The sequence below is a fragment of the Diadema antillarum genome, unplaced genomic scaffold (genome assembly GCF_040938485.1).
Source record: "Diadema antillarum isolate AM-2024a unplaced genomic scaffold, OU_Dant_1.0 seq00001730_RagTag, whole genome shotgun sequence".
Classification (NCBI taxonomy): domain Eukaryota; kingdom Metazoa; phylum Echinodermata; class Echinoidea; order Diadematoida; family Diadematidae; genus Diadema; species Diadema antillarum.
This window is the reverse complement of record NW_027272416.1, coordinates 489,519-512,697: the sequence shown is the minus strand read 5'-3', so window position 1 is coordinate 512,697 and position 23,179 is coordinate 489,519. Positions and strand designations below refer to the sequence as shown.

General features: G+C 37.7%; 2 protein-coding genes across 3 annotated transcripts; both read left to right on the top strand.

Annotated features, from left to right (window-relative positions):
- Positions 1-2,447: 2,447 nt before the first annotated feature.
- On the top strand, positions 2,448-17,285 carry LOC139711919 (uncharacterized). Its single transcript, XM_071623765.1, has 7 exons — positions 2,448-2,456; positions 2,716-3,384; positions 5,698-5,901; positions 6,452-6,594; positions 9,940-10,024; positions 15,906-16,048; positions 17,105-17,285. Exons 1-7 carry the CDS (start codon positions 2,448-2,450, stop codon positions 17,283-17,285), a joined length of 1,434 nt encoding a protein of 477 aa, XP_071479866.1.
- A 513-nt stretch (positions 17,286-17,798) lies between these two features.
- LOC139711910 (sterile alpha motif domain-containing protein 3-like) lies at positions 17,799-22,568 on the top strand. 2 transcript variants are annotated; one of them, XM_071623757.1, is made up of 6 exons: positions 17,799-18,198; positions 18,634-18,741; positions 18,949-19,149; positions 19,889-20,069; positions 21,445-21,521; positions 22,176-22,568. In XM_071623757.1, the coding sequence occupies exons 1-6, from the start codon at positions 18,088-18,090 to the stop codon at positions 22,455-22,457; spliced, it is 960 nt and encodes a 319-aa protein (XP_071479858.1). In that variant the 5' UTR covers positions 17,799-18,087; the 3' UTR covers positions 22,458-22,568. The 2 variants fall into 2 exon arrangements, with proteins under 2 accessions (XP_071479858.1, XP_071479857.1); XM_071623756.1 differs by having other exon boundaries at positions 18,577-18,741.
- The last annotated feature ends 611 nt before the right edge of the window (positions 22,569-23,179 follow it).

Sequence of the window (23,179 nt, the reverse complement as noted above, 5' to 3'; positions counted from 1 at the left end):
TCCATGAAGATACCTTTAACCATTTGCGAGATATGGAGAAAAACATGAAATTTCAACCTTTTTTTCACAAAATATCTGTGACCTTTGACCTTTGACCCCATGACCCTAAAATCCAAACAAAGTATTATCCCCCAGGATATACCCTCATACCAAGTTTGATGTAAAACCATCACACGGTTCTTGAGATATCGACAAAAACAAAACGGGACGGACGTCCGGACGTACGTACGGACGGACGGACGGACGACCCGAAAACATAATGCCTCCGGCCACTTCGTTGGCGGAGGCATAAAAACATATCAGAACAATCTACTTTGAAATAATAACGATCAGCGTCACCTGAGCTACCACTTGGTATGAAAAGTTAGTTTGCAGGCACAAACTCTTGTTTGTCAAAACAATTCTGCGCGCACCAAGACTACTACACGCCCCACTGGCACTGCTGCAAGCGTCAGTGCCCGTGGTGCGTGTAGTAGTCTTGGCGCGTGCAGACTCTCTTTACGACCAACAAGGTCTTGTCACAGCTAAAGTGGAAATTTTTACATAGTGAGTTTTAAAGTTTGAGACATTATAACTCCTGAACCGCAAATGGTACTGACCCCTAATTTTCTCCAAATATCAATTATATGTTAAGCAAATTCTTAAAAAGTTTCAAGATAATCCTTCAGTCTTTTTCTGATTTATGCTGAATCAAGCATTTTCATGATTTTCCTTTTTTCAGAAAAATATCAAAAAATGAGTGTTTTTCCTTTATATCTCAATTCAGTTATCTCAATCGCCAACAAGTATCAACTTGTAGGAAATTTTATTTTCTTTCATATGACATCACATTTGTTGAAATCTGATGTTTCTATCAAATTCTGTCTTTCAAATAGCAAATTCCGTAAATATGGCGGCCATCTTGGACGCCATTTTGGATTTGGAGGCTTTCGCAACAAATTTTTTGAGGTAGACCAGTGGAATGTTGTTTGTTACAATAAAAATTTGAAAATAAGCATGGTCTACTTAGTTTGTAGAGAGAGTGGAACTCATTTGTTAAGTAAGCAAGTTTTTAGGGTTTGGCCCTCCGGTTATTATGACATTTATTAATTTCGGGAGCTGCGTCTGGCGGCCATGTTGGATTTTCGCAATAAAAAAGAAACTGATTTTAATTGCAATTCACTGAATCTTATTCCTCTTACCATTTATCATCAAATAGAGTATAAAAAACCCATCCCCAGACAAATCTTAACCACAGAAGGCACTTTTTAGGTCCTCTGGCGGCCATTTTGGATATTTGGCGGCCATCTTGGATTTGGGACAGATTTCAAGATGGCGCAGAAGCTTATTTTGTTAAGTATGGTCTAAAGTACCAGAATCAAGTGAGAAAACCTTGACTGGAAAAAAAGGCAGTTTTTGCCTGGCTCTGCCCTGTCTAGAAACAGGTTAACAGGTTAACGGAAACCAAAAGAGAATGGGTATAATACAACTGGGTACATGTACGTGAGGTATACAACAGGTAAGTCACGTGAAGTATACATAAATGAAGAAACTTACGAGTCAATCTTTGTTAGTCAAATCAATAAGCAGTAACAAAAACAACAGAGTTCATTAAAAGTTCAATTTTGTGAGTTTTTTTAGGTCTCTCTCACGGGTTACCTTGATGCGTATGCCATTTGGGGGCTTCACGACGATCACGCCGTCTTGGGTCCAGATTTGATGATCTTTCTTCGTGTTCGCTTTCTTCACCTTCCAGAAGAGGTTCGACCTGGTTTTCGTCAGGTTTTCGTTGATGTATACCTGATTTCCTGACGAGTTTCGGAGCTTTTTCCTGCACCCGTAGACTCTTTCCCGAAATCGATAGTTGGTGAATTTGACGATAATGTTCCGATGCCTCTTTCTTCGACGGGAATCCCCGTCGGGCTGGACAGGGCCAAGGCGGTGGCTTCGATCGATGTCCGCTGTCTGGATATCGATTTCGAGTTCATTTTTACAAATGTTCGTGATGAGGGCATCGGTGTCTTCGGTGTCCTTTTCCTCTACTCTGGAGAAAACTAGACAGTTTCTCCTGGTGTACTGTTCCGCGTCGTCCATGGCGGCTCTCAGCTCTCTCACTTCACCTTCAAGTGCTGAGATCTTGTCGTCTCGAGACTCGATCTCGAATTCGAGCGATTTCTTGACCTTGACACAAAGGGTCTCATGGACATCGTGGAGAAGCTTTGTCTTGATGGAGTGAACTAGTTTTGCGATAAAAGTCGAGTCCGTTAGGAGGTTTTCGATGACGGATTGGATTGCTGATGACAAGTCCAAATCTTCAGTGTCACATTCGTCGTTTAAGATCTTCGCGGTAGTTACAGGGTCATGCTTGCGATCACTTATCGGGGGTCCGTCGGCCTTGGGCTTCCCACCACTCCGTAGGCGACGGTCCGCACCCGACATTTTCTATTAGGTCCGCTTTGCTATTGAAAATGTATATGGTTGGCGGAGCACCAAACGCACACGTTCACTCTTGACCGCACATTCTCACCAAAAGGATTATATAGAGCATACAAGGTTTTGTGGTGTATTTTCTAAAGACTTTGTAAAGAATAACAAATATTCAGGAATTTGTGTTAAGATAAGAGGAGGCTCTCGTGATTTTTTTTTTATTTTATGAGTCAATCATGAATATATGAATGTTATTACAGTAGACTAAATCACAGATTTATCTTTTATTTGATACAAAATGAATTCCAGCACACCGCTGTACGAACATCACCAGCTGCCTCCAGCCGGGCAAGCCCTTATTTGTCAGCCTCACTTGTTACTACGTCCAGCTCCCCTAGTACCCCTGCACAGCGGTCTGTCCCTGTTCATGTTACTCCTGCTCCCAGTGCTCCAACCACCAGTGAGCCCAGCTCAGTGATCTCTGCACCAAGCACTGGAGGGGGAATGGTGGCAGGTCATGGCACTAACTGGTCTGATCATGAGACCCGCTTCCTTCTGAAACAGTGGAGCAGTAAGGCCGTACAGGAGAGATTGGCTGGTACGGTACGAGATGCTCGCGTTTACCAATCTCTGTCTGAAGCCATGCATAGAGCTGGCTTCCCTCGCTCAGCTTCACAGCTCCGAGTCAAGCTCAAGCAGTGCAAACAGAATTATCGCATTGCTCGCTTAGAAAATAAGAAGAAAGGATGCTTTACAGTCGGACCCTGTTACCAAATTTTACACTCTGTTCTGGGAGAGGAGGACCCAATCTTACTCAGGAAATTAGCCCTCCAAACTGGAGCAGACTCTGATGTGAATAGGGAGAACTCAGGACCCAACATGTCCAGTTCAGGACAGGCAGAATTTGACAACTTTCCCCCAGATGAAGATCAGGAGGATGATAGTGTGGAGGAAAGCAGGAACAGTTTTCCAGCTGGGGTAGGTTACCAATCACTAACACCTCGCTATATCTCTGGCGTTAAATAAGTATTTTTGTCTGTCCCTTAATTTGTGCTTAAAATTCTGTGATTTTCACACAAAAAAATTGTAACGAATATATAACTTTCCTACTTTTAGACTACATACTTCATTGTGAGAGCTAGGCAGGTGCCTTGATCATTATATAAAATGTTGCCTTGAAACCACGATGATTATGGTAAGTTGAAATGATGATGAACTACAATGGAAAATGATTGCAATTGTTCTACCTGATATGTCTTAAGGCAGTTTGAATTACTTAATACTGTATGATACAATGTACATCTGTGATGACAAATTCTGTAATAATAAAGTACCTGCATACAATTGTAATAGCTCTTTCAAAATGACTGATGCACTAGCAAAGGTTGACTGTAGTTGTAGACACAGCTCTTGTTAATATACAAATGATGCACAGGATAGAGTGCGTTCGTGGAGATGTAGCCAACTCGAGGGTATTTACAATTGTGAAACATGCACTACATTGTAAATACCCGAGAGTGAGCTGCATCTCCACTAATGCCACGAAATAATCCTGTGCATCATTTGTTTTATAAAATGGGTCGAAAACTAACAGCATTTTTCACATACCTTTGTGGGTCAATACCAATCAGCTACATGTAGCACTAGCTCAAGTCAAAAAGTCAAGATGTCTGAAGATGTTCGTCCCAAACATATTCCGCACGTCGCACTCGGAAATCCCGCACATAAAAGTACTGTGAGCATGTACGTATAAGAGTATATGTACGCCACATGTATCCACAAGAAAGGCCGGCTGGCAGCCTGAACTAGAAGTTGTTTACAGGATTGACAGCGCGTATAGTAGCGCGCGACGCATTTGTAACAACTGATTGAGTGCACACTGCTAGTGTAAACATTGTGAGTCAGGCCGTGCATGTTAGTGAGAAATTAATGCACGCACACGTGACTCATTTCAGCGCTTCCAATTGGCTACATTCTTGAACCCATTTTATAACATCAATTACTTAGTGATGGAATGTTGGAATGTGATTCAAATGAAATACTTCTCTATGATAATGGACAGTATGTTTCGGACAGTGAAAGAAGTCTAAGCAAAATCAAACATAAAACAAAGTATTTGAATTTGTGTGTTGCACAGGCTTTTACCACACATGATACCAATTGCAATTGCACAGCTGTATGTACATAGTACAAACATAATGCTGTTCTAATGTCATCACCTTAAAACTCTCAGCCTAGTTTGTACAATGACATCAAAATCATTCTCTAATTGACCCCATCCTTTAAAAATCATTACATGGTTATTACTACATTACAATTATTCGGGAAACCTACATACATTTGTTTATATGTAATGTTATAAAAGGGCAGCTTAAAGGGGATGGCTATAGTAACTGATCAGTGGGAAGTGGAATCAAGGACTTTAATAACAACGAACGCAAACATGATATACCGTACATCACTGGCTTTTTCAGTGTCATATTGTGTACCACATATCACCACTGAGCATACAAATCTTCATTAAAGGGGATGGCTAGTAACTGATCAATGGGAATGCTGGGGGATGATTGTTCCAATTCCTGTGGGATTCATTAAGAGTACATTATGTATCTATTGTTGTGTGAAAATTATTTGCTTCAGAATGGTCTCATATTCAAGTAATGTGCAGTTTAATGTTTCCAGGTTAGCATGCCTGTACAGTGACGGGGCATTATACTGCACATTATGTGAATATAAGACCATTCTGAAGCAAATAATTTTCTCACAACAATAGATGTATAATGTACTCTTAAATGAATCCAACAAGAATTGGAACAATCATCCAACAGGCATTCCCACTGATCAGTTACTAGCCATCCCCTTTAATGAAGATTTGTATGCTCAGTGGTGATATGTGGTACACAATATGACACTGAAAAAGCCAGTGATGTACGGTATATCATGTTTGTATTCGTTGTTATTAAAGTCCTTGATGTAGATAGATATATTCACAGTGTTTGTTTATTCAATGCAGACAGTTCAGTGATGACATGGTATTAGCAAGTGATGTGTGTAGCTTCTTGTGTAGTGTTTCATTCATCTTTATCAAATCAAAAGAGGAAATATATCTTGTGACTGTGCTAGATCAGTTTTTCATATCCCTGTCATCAAACGTATTTCAATGCCACCAAAGTCTGATAACTCACACCATCTTTTATGAAAAGTTGGAGCACACTTGTACATGTACTTCTGCCTCAAGACAAGACACACTAGGTATAACAACGGGTCTCTCTTCTCTTGTGTGTGTCAAAGGTCGTCAAATTGGAACTGCCAGATGGGATGACCTACATGATGGAAAAGGTGAATGACCTACCGAGTCCTCTCAGTGACTCAATGTGTGGAGACTCTCAATCTCCTCAGTCTGACCTCAATGTTGCCCCGTCCCCGGGACACCCACCATCCAGCTCTCTATCAACCTTGGATCGCTCGCTCCCGCCAGATCCTGTGCCTGAGTTTGTAAGTTTGTGAGTTTCAAATTGCTATTGGGGTGACAAAACTTTGTATCTAAAAAATGTCAAATATTCAGGAGAGCGAGAAAACATTGCAGCCAAAGCACTGTAACAAATGGATTACGCTTCCTTTGACAAGCTGTGGTGGCTTCATTTTTTTTTTTTTCTAGATGAGACAGCTAGGTTTTGGACTAGGCATCACTTATTAACTGATCATCTGACAATTAATCCCCCCAAAAAGGGATTAACCAAAATATGAGATACAAGTTCTTGTCATCCCAGCTGTGAAACATAGATTTGTCCCTATAGAAAATTGTGGTGTTGCAGCACAAACTGTATTATTCATGTGTGCTGATTACATAGATTCTGTTTCTTCTTTTCTGTAAGTCTGCTATTCCTTACGTGAGATATTGTTTGAATTAAGGATTTGCAAGATTAACACCCTACTTTCAAGAGAAAATTTGAGCTAAGAGCAGTTTGCATGTCTGAACTGATAAAGGAACACACTTGTGAGATAACTCCAACTTGTCAGCACATTTCTCCTGTTTCCATACCAGGATATCAGAGATATTCTTGGGAAGCACTCTTCCGGGCGAAGTGTTATGCATGAACTGGAGACAGAGGACAAACCATCAACTGCTGTCAGACATTCTCTGGTCAGAATTCTGGTCAATCATCTTGTCAAGAATTATGGCTGGTAGTAAGTCACAAGCTGCATGGCTCTGTATTATTTCTTATGGAGTTGTTTCAAGTATTTAGTAACCTGAAATTTGTGGTGAGAAAACAAAAATTAAAAGATCGAAGTGATGGAATGCAGAAATCGATGAGCTTAAAGTTTGGTATCACGGTGAATTAGTGATGAACTTGGTTTACCAGCATAGAGAGATGACTGATTTGCACTACCCTACATTCCTATCTAAATATAAGAAAGTTTAAAGATTCTTGAAATCTACCCAGGTTTTAAATTCGCAACAGCGTGTTAACCTAAACAATCCCTATGAGTGTCATGTTTTTTTTCTGCACATGGATTGTCTGGCGTGGAGTTATATACTGTAGCTGGCTGGTAATTGTGTTAACGAGCTCGGTTAGAACGAGATTCCGGTTATAATGAGGACATTTTTGGTGCACCATGATAAAGAAAAACATAAGCAATCTGATTGGATACAATGAGGTTCAATTTCTCGACCTACCACTTGTAAACACGCGATTAACGAAACATTGAAAACCAAATTTTCACTATATCCCATTCTGCAGAGTCTGCTCTAAACGCAGTAATTTGTGTGCACACATGTGCATTGTATATTGTAACGGTCCCCATGCCGTCTCTCTACATGAACTATCTGACGCGGGAAGAGGAACCAAACATGCTAGGGTCAGTCCCGCCGTTATCCCTCTTTGCTATGACTGACTTCAGGGCCCAGATGATTTCTGCTTTCTTGACATCCGTTGAGGTGGCATATTGTGTGATTGTGTTTCTTGCAGAAGTTTGAGGTGCATTGACATTTGTTTCTGAGTGTTCATTGTCTTGAGTTAATGTAGATGGCACAGCATCAGCCTGATCGCTGTTACTGCAGAATGCTTTGATGGACTGCTGTGGGGTTGCTCCTGATTTCAGGGAAAGAACTTGTATATGTTTTTTCCCCTTTCATCGGAGATGTGAGCACTGTTTGTCCCATGTTGCTTCAGTCTATTGTCTTTTTACACATGTGACAGTAAGCTTTAGTTGGACCATCAGGAACTTCCCGAATCCAGTCCTTGTATTTCTTTTTGTCCAACCAATCCTTTCTGAGTTTACAAGACATGATGCTAATTCACAGGTTTACAAAAGGTCATAATTAGTCACTCTAGCAGATGATGCAATAACACAGGACCTATCTAAGAAATACAGGGACGATAATGAATAAACATAGTCAACTTTGTCAGCCATTTTAACCCAGTTGCTGAGGCATATACATGTTTTTCTTCTGCATTATACATATATTTAACCCTAAAAAGACTGGGCTATTTTGGTAGCTCGAAAGACTGGGGGGGGGGGGCCTAAAGGGCCCCCCCTTAAGATTTCGGCCGTGGATCGCGCGATCGCCGCGGAAATTTGCACAATGGTAGTGTGCGATGTAATCTACAAGATCGTATATTTAAATTTTCCAAAATAGTCTTCTTTTATTTTATTTTGATTAATTATGCTAATTTATGCAAGAAATCAGACTTTTTTATCTAAATCAGTAAATAAAGCTCCAAAAGTGCTCATTTTTGGTCTAGATATTCTTTGTAGCATTCTTAGCAAATGTACTTGAAAAAAAATTCGGTATCAAAATTGATTTCTTATTTATTTTATTGTTTTATGAATTTCTTATGTATTTCTTTGTTTTTTCGACCTTTTGTTTTCGTTGTTTTTTTCAGCAAAATTTGTGGCAGACCCTTTTTGAAGCATAATACTACTAAAACAAATTGATTTTAGCCATTGAGAGTAAAAATAAGCATATTTATATGAACCATGTGATAAAACTCAATTTGTACTGACTTTGTACACAAAATCACATTTTTGAGCCATTTTCGGTCTCACGTACATGTACAAAAAGTTATGTAACTTCAGAACCGTACCCCCGGGAGTCACAAATTTGGTGTCAAAATGTGCGGGAAACTCGAAAGAAAAAAGTCATAGAGCATCGCGGCGAGAGCATTGCGTGTTGCTGAGTAATCGCGTGAAATGTCGAGGGGGGAGGGCCTTTTAGGCCCCCCCCCCCCCCCCCCCCCCCCCCGCAGTCTTTTTAGGGTTAAAGCTCATTTATTGCTATGAATGCAAGCAAGCACCTGAAGCTGGGTCCTCAGTAACTGGGTAAAATGGCTGAGAATGGCTGAGTGACAAAATCTCCAGTTCCCCAACATGGTGTGAAAGGAGAAGCAGCACTGGAGGCAAGGGGTGCTACTCCCTGTTGGCTTAGTGTACACAATCATCTTAAAGTTAGAGGCCTTATTTAGATCATGCACTATAGCTGTACTTGTACTGCAGTCAAAGAGGCTACACTAAAAAAACACCATAGCTAGTCATCCATTTGGATATTGTTTTAATATGCAACAAAATATAACAGAGTCTGACTGACTTCTTTCAATTTTTGGACCAATCAAAATTCCTGGACTTTTCCCTGATTTGAGGCATTTCTATCAAATTCCCTGACTGGAAAAAGGTAAAATAATTTTCCCTGATTTCCCTGATGGGCTGAAAACCCTGTGTATGAAATGGGACCCTGGTGGCCAGTAAGGATACAGCATCCTGAAGGCAATTTGTACTTTACACTACATCAGTGGCAGCCCAAAATAGTCACATTGAATGATATTAGGTTACCATGCCCTCACAGTATACAAGTGGACACGTTTGTGTAAATGATTCTTTCTTCTTTTTTCGCTCAGAGGGGCAAAATGAATTATTGGTACGCACATCTTAAATTTTTCAGAAATAAATATAGTGTTATTACCTGTCATCAAGTTCAAATATTTTTCTTTCTTTTTGTAGTCATTGAAATGTGTATACAATTTATATAAACATTAAAAACCCCCAAAACATGGGCATTCTTGTACATGTACAATCATACATTTTGTGATTTCAAGCACGTAGACACCTACCAATCATAAAACATATTAACAAAAGTACTTCTTGTGAATTTGTCCATGAAAAGTAATTGTTCTTCTTGTACAGGGGATAAATCTGAAGAGAACATGGACCTTTTTTCAAGGCGGGTTCCCAATTTCCCCTTCTTTTGGGATGTCCAGTACTCTGTTCTTGCTTACATTTTACCAAGGCCAAGGAATGTTCAAAAACTGAATTTACTTTTTGGAATTTACATCTGTAAACATAAAATTTAAAACAAAGAAATAAAAAATTTACACATGCATAGGGGTAACACCAGGTTAAAATATTCTTGCTCTCTTTTTGTGCATACTAGTTTAATGTTGCGTGATTACCTAAAAGTTTCCTTACTGTGGAAATTTCCACTTTCACAGCATGTGCTTCTTTTAATGTTGTATGTCATGTTTCTCTTCCTTCCAGTCCTGCCAGTGATGTGAAGTCATCTCTTGCCAAGGCTTTAGTCACACAGTTTCCCAGCCTCAGGGACCACAGTGCAGAAGGCTATGTAAGTTATTTTATAAAATAGCTAGCCGATTTCAAGCATGGTGATTGGTCAAAACGTGTCACGTGGCATTCAACTTTTTTTGCGCACTGCACAGGAGTGCAGATGTCGCGCAAAGAAAGTGATATACTGTACCAGTCAGTCCGCAGCACGTATGCTAATGAGCCGATCCGGCAAGATTTATTCAGCACTCTCGTTGACGATCTTTGCGTTCCAAACGTGTCTCTTGCTTGCGAGATTTTGCGAGAGTTTAACAGGGCTTTGGTTTTCACAGTGCAGCGACCTTTACATGCATTCATTATGGTTACAAGTCACGATAAGTTGTTCTCCAGACTTTGATCTTTATTTTGATAACAAATTTGCGTATAATATCGGTTCTTGTCATGACGTTATAATCAGTTGAATTTACGTAAATTTCACCTGCTTTTCACGGAAGATTTTGCTATCTAAATTTCGTTTTTGGTTCCTGACCGGATTAAGAAACCGTTGTTTCTGATTTTGGCTTTTTCGTAGAGAGGAAACTTAGATGCTCATCATATATTGGAGTCAAGGAGACGCAAGCATGATTTATACTAGTTTTTATGCCTCCGCCACGAAGTGGTGCCGGAGGCATTATGTTTTTGGGTTGTCCGTCCGTCCATCCGTCCGTCCTTTCGTCCGTCCGTCCGTCCGTCCTTCCGTCCGTCCTTCCGTCCGTAATGAATTTTGTGGACAGCGTAACTAAAAAACCTTTTGAGGTGTCCTAATGAAACTTGGCATGTATGTGTATTAGGGAGTGAAGTTGTGCCTATCAAATTTTGGGTGCACATGCTCAAGGTAAAAGGTCAAGGTTAAATATGTAAAATTTCACTATTTCCACCATATCTATGCAATGCCAGAAGATATTTTCTTGAAACTTAGTCTATACATGTATTACCCAATTAAAATTCTCTGGTGAAAGATTGGGGTCATGAGGTCAAAGGTCAAAGGTCAAAAGGTCAAGTAAAAATATTAAAACTTCACTTTTTTTCTCCATAGCTTGGAAATTGTTCAAGGTATCTTAATGGAACATAGTATATATACATGTACTGACTGGCAGTGATTATATAGAAAATTTAGGGTTCATGGGGTCAAAGGTCAAAGGCAACACTTATAAAGTTTACTTTTTCCCTCATATTTATGCAAATGCCAGCAGGACTATTTTTTTTAACACTTTGTGTATGCATGTAAAACCTACTAGAGATTCTCTGGAAAGTTCCTTTTTTTTTTTTCTTTTTTTCCCTCAAAGGTCAAAAGGTCAAAGATCAAGTGAAAGTGCTGAACTAGCTTTTTCCACCATATTTCGGAAGTGGCTCAAGTTATCTTGAAACTTACTACATATTTATGCATGTTCTGCCTGACAGTGATTATTGTATGAATCTTAGGGTCAAAGGCCAGATGAAATGGTATCAATTTACTATTCAATACAGAAATTGCACTTTTTCTCCCTACCTTGAAAATTACTCAATGCATAAACTTAGGAATGGGTCACAGTCAAGTTAAAGTCCTTAAATCCCCAAATACATGCTCTCCTATTCATCCAATTAAACCTAGGTCAAGTAAGGTGAATATTCAACACATTTGTGACAAACTTGTCATTTTAATATTTTGCCAATTTTGTGAAAATGTAATCACATATTGTCCACATGTACTATATACCTATTAGGAGAATCATGCATTATGGCGGAGGCATACCAGTCGCCATAGCGACATTTCTAGTTTTTTTTTTTTTTTTGGGGGGGGTGGGGGGGGGGGGGGGGACATTCACTGAATTTGATTATCTTCAGCTGTACAGTGATTACTGATCTCCAAATATCACAGACATGTCCTTCATACAGGGCATGTACACAAGTGATGATTGAGAGGTGCAAATGGGTTTACCTGCTTTTAAATCTTGCACCCATTTAGTACCTTTTACCAAGCAGTATCCAAGCAGTATCCAAATGGGTTCAAGAATGTAGCCAATTGGAAGCGCTGAAATGAGTCACGTGTGCGTACATGATTTTCTTATGAACATGCATGGGCCGGCCTGCCGTGCAAAAAAGCGTAAAGTCACTGACTTCACAATGTTTACACTAGCAGTGCACACTCAATCAGTTGTTACAAGTGCTTCGCACGCTACTATACGCACTGTCAATCCTGTAAACAACTTCTAGTTCGGGCTGCCAGCCGGCCTTTCTTGTGCCATAACATGTGGCGTACATATACTCTCATACGTACAGTACTATGTGCGGGATTTCCGAGTGCGACGTGCGTAAATGTTTGGGACGAACATCTTCGGACATCTTGACTTTTGAGCGAGTGCTACATGTAGCTGACTGGTATTGACCCACAAAGGTACATGAAAAATGCTGTTTAAGTTTTCAACCCATTTTATAAATCAAATGATACACAGGTTTGAGTTCATGACATTAGTGGAGATGCAGCTCACTCTCGGGTATTTACAATGTAGTGCAACATGCACTCGGCTTCGCCTCGTGCATGTTTCACAATTGTAAATACCCTCGAATGTGCTACATCTCCACGAACGCACTCTCACCTGTGTAAGATTATTGTATACAAGTGATATTATGCATCACACATGTGTCTAAATCTAACAATTACATGCCTGCAGGTAATATCAGTAAAGTTATTTGCTACACATCAGAAAGGCAGACGCCTTGTCCTTTAGCTCTCTGTCAATAACATATTTTACCTCAGTAAGGCAAATATATTATTTTTATTTACATTTTATTTATCTCCTTAATTATGGTAATTTTTAGGCCTAAGACTGTACAGTATTAGTAACATTGAAGACAATTGAATCAATACGGAGAGGTTGAATGCATTTACACTTGTAACTGTCCCTCAAAAAAGCGCTATGTATAAAAACTATGGAATGGCCCATTTAATGAATTGTGCTCATAAACTTCAAAATAATTGTAGTAATTTTCAAGTTAAATGGATTTAGATGCCTTGTATGGACCGTCAATCAGCTTGTGAGGTACTGTACATAGCCATGTACTGTACACTTGTACATCCGTACACAACCAGTGTATAGCCATTATGCGTTATCCTCCTGGACACTACATGCATTTATAGCTGGGCAATTCCACGGTACATAGGACACAGGTGTCAAAAATTCAAAATGATATTTGTTTCAAACACCATACATTTTCAGACAATACTTGAGTTGAAGTTTTAAGAATCATTATGTTTTTCAATAAAAGTGGCCATTTTGATTTTCAAAATGGCTGCCAAAATATGCCTATAACTCAATGGTAAAAAGAGTGTATTGTCACATAACTTACTCTCTGTATATCCACTTTACTAGTACTCTAAACAACAATCTTTTATATGTATGCAGTTACCAGAGAAGTCTTTTACCACACGATAGAAAAAAAAGCTGGTTGCTTTACAGAATTTGATAAAAACTTTTAATTAGTTTGACAGTGATGGATGTAAAGTCAGTTACCAAAAACATGAAATTTTAAACTTTATTCATCAAAGAAAGTGAGCTGTATGATGTAACTTTGGATTTCTAATGTATGCCCATATGCCTTTCTTTTAATACCAGAAATAAGGATACTTGGCATACTGGAGAGTCAAAATGAACACTTTAAAATGTGTAACGTCAGTTACCGAAACGTCATACATGAGTATGTAACGTCAGTTACCATGACAGTAATTATAACTGAGGCAAATTTTTTGACTTAAGGCCATTTCAATACATATGGGAAGTCAAAGATTATCAACAAAGAGCAGCAATCCCTTTGATAGGGAATGATGTCATCACCATGGTACGTCCATGGATACATTTTTTTTCATTTTATTTTATTTTTTAAAAGTTTATTTACTTATTTATGTATCATAATTATCATTTTTTTTTTTGGGGGGGGGCTTGAGGTTTTGATTTTCGATTCAGCACAAGTTTAAGGTTAAATCATCTGGAAGTTTAGGTTTACCACATGCAATATATGCACTCAAATTAGATACATTACATTCACAGTCCTACGGGATGATAAAGCTGCCAAAGTTTATAGCCTAATCAATGACGTGGTTGCATGGTAACCACCTTTTCGATACAAAAGCTTGTGTACAGCTGTATACCAACAGTTTTGTAATCTTTACTTATGATTGCTTTTGCTAGCATTTTTCTTCTTTTCTGGAAGCTTAGTGAAGTTTCTACCTCAAGGCAAATGCACAAACAGATATATTTCTTCGCTTGCACTTAAATGTGTGGTTTAGTAAATGTGGCACATCTTGTATTATGGTACATACATAAGGCATGTACTGTCATTACTGTTTGAAACTTAACACTGATGTTGCTCAATGTTTAACACTGATGTTGCTCAAAGTGAGTCTAGGTGATTCTAGGGGGAAAAATTGTTCATATTTGTTTATTACTTTACAGGGACATTTTGTAATACATGATAATTATGAACAGGAAGATTCGTTTATATTGATCTTAGAATTTTTTCGTTGCAAAGTCCTATTTCTTGGTATCTGGGATGTATTTGCAAGCCTTGATACATCAGTGAAAAGGAAAAGAAAACAGTTATATTACTTCAAGCAAGGAATAAACCAATAATACTCTTTTGACCAAAAAAGCATAATGTTTCTTCTTCACAGAGAAATATTAAAAGTGCAACACTTTTCATTTAAATCAATTGATGATGGAGATCATTTTTTGATTTATTTATGGCCCTAACAATGCCTTGAAGGAGAAGGAGTAAAATACAGAAAAGAAGAAGAAATATTTTATATCACAGTAGATTTCATACATATTCATGCATATTTATGAGTTGATATGTGTTTTTTTTTTTCCCATGACCTGAAAGATATTTTCTTCACACACAGAAATATCCGTGTTTTGTGTAGTACTGCAGGGTATTATGGGTGGGGCACTCTAGATAGAAACTTTCCTGTTCATTAAAAAAAAAACACCTTAGTTATCATATGTCAATATATCTATACTTGGAACTGCTGAATCTAAATGGCTCTGTGTAATCATAACTGTTGAATAAGCATTCAATCTTAAGACAAATGTCAAGAAATATCCTCTGGTGCATTTACATTATTTTTGCCCAACTGTGCTATGGCATTTGGGGGGGGGGGGGGTTGCCCCCTAAGGGCCCCACCCCATTTGTGTCTTTAGATTTTGTTTTAATTTTTTGCTAAGTAATTGCCTGGGATTGTTACTGGTATACTGCAGCAGGAATAACCTGTTGAATAAATTAGTTCTCTGTAAACCCCATAGCAAATGTATGTGTAACGTCAGTTACTGACATGTTTACCTTTAAGTTTTCAAGAACACAAAGAAAATGGACGAATGTTTCGTTTCATTTGTGTATTTATAATTGATGAACCAAGGTATGATGCCATATGAAACAAATCATTCTGAAAGGTCAGAATTATAAAATATCACAAAACTATTCCCAATCATGATTTTGCATATTGTGTAAACCCTATGGCAAATGTAAGCGTAACGTCAGTTACGTAACGTCAGTTACCGTCATGCCTCCACTGAAATTGGCATGATAACGTCAGTTACCGACACATTTTCACTTGCTATGTGATAAAAAATGCAGCTTGAGAGAAAAACTTTCCACCTATTTCTTCATTCTCATGAACTCATTCATCAATGCTAATTGCAAGCCCAGGCGCTTTCATTCACAAAACTACAACGTAAACAATTTCATGAAAATCCTTACGCGTAACGTCAGTTACCGTGGAATTGCCCCTCTGTGGTCTCTTTCCACTGTTTAATTGTGTTTTCAGGATGTTGCATTACCATGTGTCATGCTGCCAATCAAACATTAAGAGTTTCTTGAAGAAGGTGAAGGAGACATTTAAGCTTCCAGAGACGACTGTTCCGATTATTCAGGTCTACAGTGAGGACTGGAGTGATTGGATCGACCTTGACGAGGATTTGCCACCTAACAGATCCAAGATACAAGTACTTGTTCAAGAAAACAATGATGTGGAACAGCAGCAAGATGAAGAAATGTCCCAAACTCCAACATTGCAGTAAGTTACATTCCAATGTATTTGTACAATGTATATTGTACTACAAAGGTTGTTTTTTTCTAATCCATGGTATGATCTGACAATTGTATTTTTATTTAAATGTGAAATATTTTTGTGATGGGGGGGCCTTCAGATCTTGGCCATCGACCGCGCTATCGCAATGAAAATTGGCACACACATTGCTATGATGTAATCTAAAGTACCATGAAGTTATTTTTTTCAAAAATTATCATTTACACTAAGTTATGCTAATTTATGCATAATGATGCATGAAATCAGACAATTTGGTATAAATCACTAAATAAAGCTCAAAACAGGCACACTTTTTGTGTAAATATTCATTTTAGTGTCCTCAGCAAATGTAAGAGAAAAAATTACGCAATCAGAAAAAATTTCCTAAGTATTTTATTGTTTTTTGAATTTCTTATGTATTTCATTGTTTTTTCGACTTTCTGTTTTTCATTGTTTTTTCGATGAAATTTGTCTGCGACATCGTTCCGAACATGAAAATATGTTATTCATTGATTTTAATCAATAAAACCCCCAAATAACCATGTTTTTATGAAATTTGCCTGTAAACACAGTTTGCATTGAAATTGTACACGAATTCACGTTTTTGAGCAATTTTTGGTCTGACATGCACGTGCATATTTATGCGCAACTTCAGAACTGCGCGCCCGGGCATCGCAAATTTGGTGTCAAAAGATGCGGGAGACTCGAAAGAAAAACGTTATGAAACATCGCGGCAATAGCTTCTCGCGATAGCGATACATAGCGCCCCCCCCCCCCCCCCCCCTCAAAAAAGTTACATGCTGAATCCTCACCTCAATCAATACTTCAGATGTATACCATCACTGAGGGGGCACCCTATTAGACGGTATGCTCGAATTGTGCTGCTGTCTTACAGATTACTGTTTGTTTGGTGTTGAAGTTATTGTTAAGTGTACATGTTCACAGAAAAAAAAAAATATACACACACACAATAAATCCCATTCACTTTAATAGTGCAGTGAGTTCAAAGATTTATGTATTGTACACATATTGCTCCTCTTCCAGAAATCCTGTTCAGAGATGTGCATCTGTCGACTCAGACTGGCATTTGAACTACACTCTACCGACAATGCCTGCTGATGTGAGGAATCTATTGAAGGAGGACAGCCCCATTGTACTCGAGAGGAAGTGGCGCTCCAAGATAGTTAAACAATTATATGAGGATGTTTCACAACACACAATGTAAGTATATTGTACCAGTTTCTCTAATCCGTGTTACATGTACATGGAAATTGTGATTCAAATGTGGAATATTTTTGTGATGTGGAAACTTTCTCTGATGTTGTTTACTGTAGCACGTTCATGTCAATATTTAGTTTTGTGTACATGTATGTGACCAGTAAATGATTGCACACATGATACATACATGTATGTACGGTGAGACTGAGTTTGATAAAGATTTGTTAATGTTTGTAAAGATCCTTCACATTGATATTCATTGCATTAATAAAATTTTCAAAAAGCCAGGTGCTTTGTGGGACATAATTCCAGATTTGTTCCATTCATCCTTCAGTGGTTGTGAATATAACAAAAAAGAAAGAAAAGAAAATGCAAATATCTGCTTACTTCATCAAATGCTTAAAGTTAATTGTACAAACATTCGGTTTTACTGTATAGGTATAATATTCTAGTATATCATACTTTTATCAGAAATAGTTCTCGATTCATCAACAGTTACTATTTGAATATTGTTAAATTTATACCGTCATGTCCTTGTATGAGAATGAATTTGTCATTTCAATTGTATGTTTTGTGTCTTCGGGAATTTGAAGACTGCTTTTTTAAATAGATGAAAACTATCTGTTTTACAATAAATGGTGTAAATTGAATTGCAAGCTGTGAAGTACCAACTTACTATTTTTCACTATCAGTGTGTAATGTGAGAAAAAAAACAACTCTAAGGTGAGGTCAGTACACTTTCTAATACTTGGAATTCATTAAGTGTATTTGCATTGTAAATATCAAATGTGCTTACATGTACAGTTTGTATGTACTGTACTTGCAGGTACCCTACCCCATCACAATACAAACTTGTGTGCAGTACCCTGGTTACAAGATTTCCTGTACTGAAGGACAGAGCTCAGAATTCGTCAGGATATGTAAGCATAGATTTCCCTTGCATACACTGTGATGTGCCTCATTGGACCTGATTGTACAATTGTATAATTGTGTAGTACATGTACAGTCACTCCTGCCGTTGCCGCTGACCTCCCATCTCTATGGAACTACTCCATCGTCTCACGAAGATGGAAGGATGCCGATGATGACGACATGTACAGTATATTTATGCCAGGTGTTTTTCATTTCACCAAGATCGGCCTTGTTAGGTGCATGAAATCACCAAGGGGATGTGTGGTAGACAATTTGTAGTGATTTGTTTTCAATGTATAATATTAGGAATTCCTTTAGTTGAGTAATGAAGGCAAGAACATTTTTGGTTGCTTGTATAAAGTTATGATTTTCATGTTTCATTGAAGGATACCTGGAAAGAGTCACTCATCAACAAATTCAAATATGAGCGGTCTCCTCTGCAGAGTAACGATGTTCTGAAGAAGAGGGAGGTATACAGTCACAAGAGGGCTGCAGTGGATCGGAATCAGCCACCCTCTACGGTAAAACGTGTCAAGCGAGATTCTGTAGAGGTATGTATCATATCCCCTGTATAGTTTATTAATTGAATTATCATATGGGCCTAACTATTATTTCTGATTAAAAAATTCTATTAGATTAGTTGAAATCTAAATAGCTTAAATTTGCAATTTTAACTTAGGTAATGTTTGTACTGATAAAAGCAAATTTTAAACATATTTATAATCTCAGTTATGATTGTGACAACTTTTGCATAATAGACCAATCAACCTGGTGAGGATGCTGTCAGCATACATCAAGACACACTGGTGTTACGACAGCTGGCGGCCCGAAGGGACCCAGATATGGCACTTGTGAAGGACAAGATGGAGAAAACGAGGAGATACAGAATGGATTTTATTGCCGAACATTCGGTCAAAGAAATTCTTGAGGAATTTCCTATTTTGAAGAGTGAAACACAGGTAAGAGTTTGTAGAACATATCATCGTTATAATAATTGCATTACATGTAGCCCCAACAGAGAGATTGTAATGATGTGTTTTGATAGACCTACAGGTATATGATCTATCAAAGCCCTGAAAATTACTTGCTTTTCAGTTGCCCATTTTTGAGAAATCACCCAAAACTAATGTGTAGGATAGGGAGGGGGACCTCTGGCATTTCTCATTAGGTAATGTACATACTGCAACATGTTCTCTGATGATTGAAACATAATTTGTCACTGTAAGCAATTTTCAGTGGGTTTGAAATTGATTAATTTTTTTCTGGGGTGACAATGGAATACTTTAAGAAAGATTGACGAAAATTGTGTCTGATCAACCAGAGCTATACTTGGATTTTGATATGATTTTAATAGCGAGTCATTGCATAACTTCCGAACTGGATGATAATGAGACCTACATATATTGTGTACGTGTAAGATGGTGCTACTTAGCTGACTGGATACTACTTAATTGTCATTGTGAGTGTCAAAACACATTTTGTGAAAATGTAGCTCCAAATATGAGGGAAAATGGATTGCTCTCGAGTAGTTTAGCTGTTACAAACTACAATTGTAACGTTTGTTAGTAATAATGTCCATGTGATGGAACAAATAAGATGATAATAACTGGATATTCTTATACTACTGTTGGTTAGCATAACACTCACATTTGTACCTATCTTTCTACATTGTATCTTGTTCTTTGTGTGCTTTTCCAGCTTTTGGCAGAACTCCAGGCTGCATATGGGGGGAAAGATGTCCACGCTTCCATATGCAAGTTTTTCCTGGATGCAGCAGATGGGATCATGGCCCTGGCTCGAAAGAACAGCAACTGCTCAGATATACTTCAATCCTTCACAGCACTGCATGAAGAGTGCACCTTGGAGAAGCAAAAACAAGGTGCGAACTCCAATGATTTATGTCCTTTTTTTTTTTAAGGGTGTGTACAGTTCTGGTCGAGGTGAGGATTTAGCTTTTAACGTTTTGCGAGATATTCAGAAACCACTCTATGAGATGTCAAAGAGCATGCAATTCTAAAGGGTATCAAAAGTTTATTTGATGAAAATCAGTTTTGAAATGGCTGAGATATCCAAAAACAAGGTGAAACAAAGAGATCCTAATAAAGTTGTGGCCTGTCGCCTTTTATTATTATCACTTTTTTGGATATCTCAGCCATTTCAAAACCAATTTTCATCAAATAAACGTTGAATCCTTCTTAAAATTACATGCTCTTTCAAATTTCATATGAGGTTTCTCATTATCTCACTTAGAAATGTTCAAAACATGAATCCCCACCTCAACCAGTACTGTACAGTCCCTTAAACTTTTGCAAATATGGTAGGATAACAACTAAATTGTTTTATTTTGCATGAAGTTTGAATTTGTGAAAGTGTTATACCGGTAGTTCATTGGTCACTCTGTCTAATGCAGATTAACTTATCAATTTGTGCAAAATTTGTAGATGCAATTATCCAAACCTGAAGGGTGCCATAGACATGTTTTCATCTTGTTCATTTCATACAGTGGATCTCAAACAAACAAACAAAAACAACATTGATATAGAAAGATTCATAACCAGTCGACTCTCATTACAATGAACAATGATACAACCAAATTTTATTTAACATGTTTTTCTGGACTAGTAATTTGGATTTTCTTTGGATTTCATTGTTCTTTGCAGCTTTGGCATAAAATTGTGATAAAACAAAATTGTTGTAATGAGATTCCATTGTACTCCATTACGTCACATTTGTCTTATCCCTGCATTTTTAGAGTAGAGTCAATTTTTGGTTAAATCCTTTGAAAGTGAAAGGAAGTTATACTTTGTCACAATGTCAAATAGCAGAGGCTTGTTTTTGTCAAAAAAAAAAGAAAATAAACATTGAATGAATCATTTGCACTTTGTCGAGTGGTCATGTAAAATGAAGTATACAATAAATTCCATTATTCTTTGAACATTAACTTTCAATAGTAAAAATGCCAATTATTTGCTTAGTCTGGAAACATTGTGCTTTACTCAGTTGGGTGAAATATTTAAGAATACACCATTAAATATTCAAATACTTTATCTACAGTACATGTGTGCCGTTAATGTTCTTAAAAAAATGAAAATAACAGTGACCACACTGCAAGAAATTGAGAGCTACCATCCTCCATTCTCTTAGTGACTATGATAAAGTCTAGAAATGAAGCCCTCAAATTGTACTTCAAAGTGACAGTTGAGTGCATATTGCAGATATTAATGTAAGATTCTTTAAATTTTTGCTTATATTAGATCTGACTGTGGATGCGTGTTCTCTCCTCCTCCCACTCTTGCTGGGAGAAAAGGACCAGATGTATGTTATCAACAAGGTATGTGGATTGAAGAGAAAGGATAGATACATTACATATCTGCCTAATGCATATATGTACAGTTGTATGTTGTGAAGACAATTAAATCCCTGTGGTGTGGAGAGCACTTAAGGCTTAAAACTGCAAATTTAAGCTGACAAATGTCAACCCTGTATCCCACTGACTTCAGAAATTCTTTGTAATTAGACTGTCATCCAAAGTTGTCAGCATCCTTGAAGCTATGTTGTGTTTAGTTGTGCTGTTTGTGGCAAAATGGAACAAAAATGACAAATCCATGTTTGTTATTTGTAAAGATAATTAGATTTTTTTTTTTTCATCCCAATTCTTTCATTTATCCAAGTACTCAACTACTTGGTACATTGTTGCATTATGATAACAGACAGCAAAATACACAGGCTCATGTTTTTGCACAATAGATTGTTACACAGTTCTCATTATAGGTTCAATGATACAAATGTACATTTCCACTCTAGAAGACCAAGCATTTTAGGAAAAAAAAAAAAAAAAAAAAAAAAAAACTATTGCAAATTGGAAAAAATATTCAAGTTTGTTTTGGTTTTGTTTTTTTGTTAATCTAAACCAGACATTGTTTTGAAACTTTGACGATATTTATGTGACATGGCTGTCTGTTTTCTGCTTGAAATGTCTTTGTAGGAACCTGTAGTACCAACTCCTTGTTTGATTATACAAGGCAACAACCCTTTGGACACCAACGACCTGCATGTCTCAATGGATGGTGAAGTGCTTGCGAGCTGTTCAAGTATTTCAATGGGGTTTGCAGCTACTTTCGCCTCCTTTTATGTGTATGCCGCACAATACCCACACAGTGGTAAAAATACCCCTCTGCTCTACCAACACCAGTTTGCTGGTCTTGGTAACAACAAGGCGCTACCACCAAAGGTCTTGAGGTTTTTGAATAACCTACATATTAAGTAGACTTGTGAAAATACCAAGCTACACATATTTGAAATTATATGGTAATCACAAGTAATTAATCCTATTTCAGCCTGCCCTCACTCATATTCAGCAGTAAAGAAAATCAGGAAACTTGCCTTTTGCCATTTTATCTACATGATAAGTCTGCATATTTTCTTGTTATATAAACTTTTTTTTTTACCCCATATACCCCTACTATTCCTTTCAACCTACAGTATATGTATAAACTTTTAATCTGATACAGCAGGTCTTTTTTTATTATTTATTTTGCGCTAAAATCTTTCCATTCTAAAAGTTGCCAAAATATTTTTATGCGAAGTGGCCGCAGGCATTATGTTTTCGGGTCGTCCGTCTGTCCCGTTTTGTTTTTGTCGATATCTCAAGAACCGTGTGGTGGTTTTACATCAAACTTGATATGAGGGTACAATCCTGGGGGAATAATGCTTTGTTTGGATTTTAGGGTCATGGGGTCAAAGGTCAAAGGTCACAGGTTATTTTGTGAAAAAAGGTTGAAAATTCATGTTTTTCTCCATATCTCGCAAATGGTTCAAGGTATCTTCATGGAACTTAGTATATATGCTTGTTCCAATGGGCAGTGATTATCTAGGGAAGTTGGGGGTCATGTTTCAAAGGTCAGGGGTCAAAGGTCAAGGTCAACTCTTCAAAATATCACTACTTTCCTTATATTTATGCAATGCCTGAAGGTTTTTTTTTTTTTAAAC

Coding starts and splice junctions, on each gene's coding strand:
- LOC139711919 (XM_071623765.1), top strand. Junction 5,902..6,451: donor CAGATCCTGTGCCTGAGTTT/GTAAGTTTGTGA, acceptor TTTCCATACCAG/GATATCAGAGATATTCTTGG. Junction 10,025..15,905: donor ACCACAGTGCAGAAGGCTAT/GTAAGTTATTTT, acceptor CCGATTATTCAG/GTCTACAGTGAGGACTGGAG.
- LOC139711910 (XM_071623756.1), top strand. CDS start 18,088: ATGTACTGTACTTGCAGGTACCCTACCCCATCACAATACAAACTTGTG. Junction 19,150..19,888: donor TTTTGAAGAGTGAAACACAG/GTAAGAGTTTGT, acceptor GTGCTTTTCCAG/CTTTTGGCAGAACTCCAGGC. Junction 21,522..22,175: donor AGATGTATGTTATCAACAAG/GTATGTGGATTG, acceptor ATGTCTTTGTAG/GAACCTGTAGTACCAACTCC.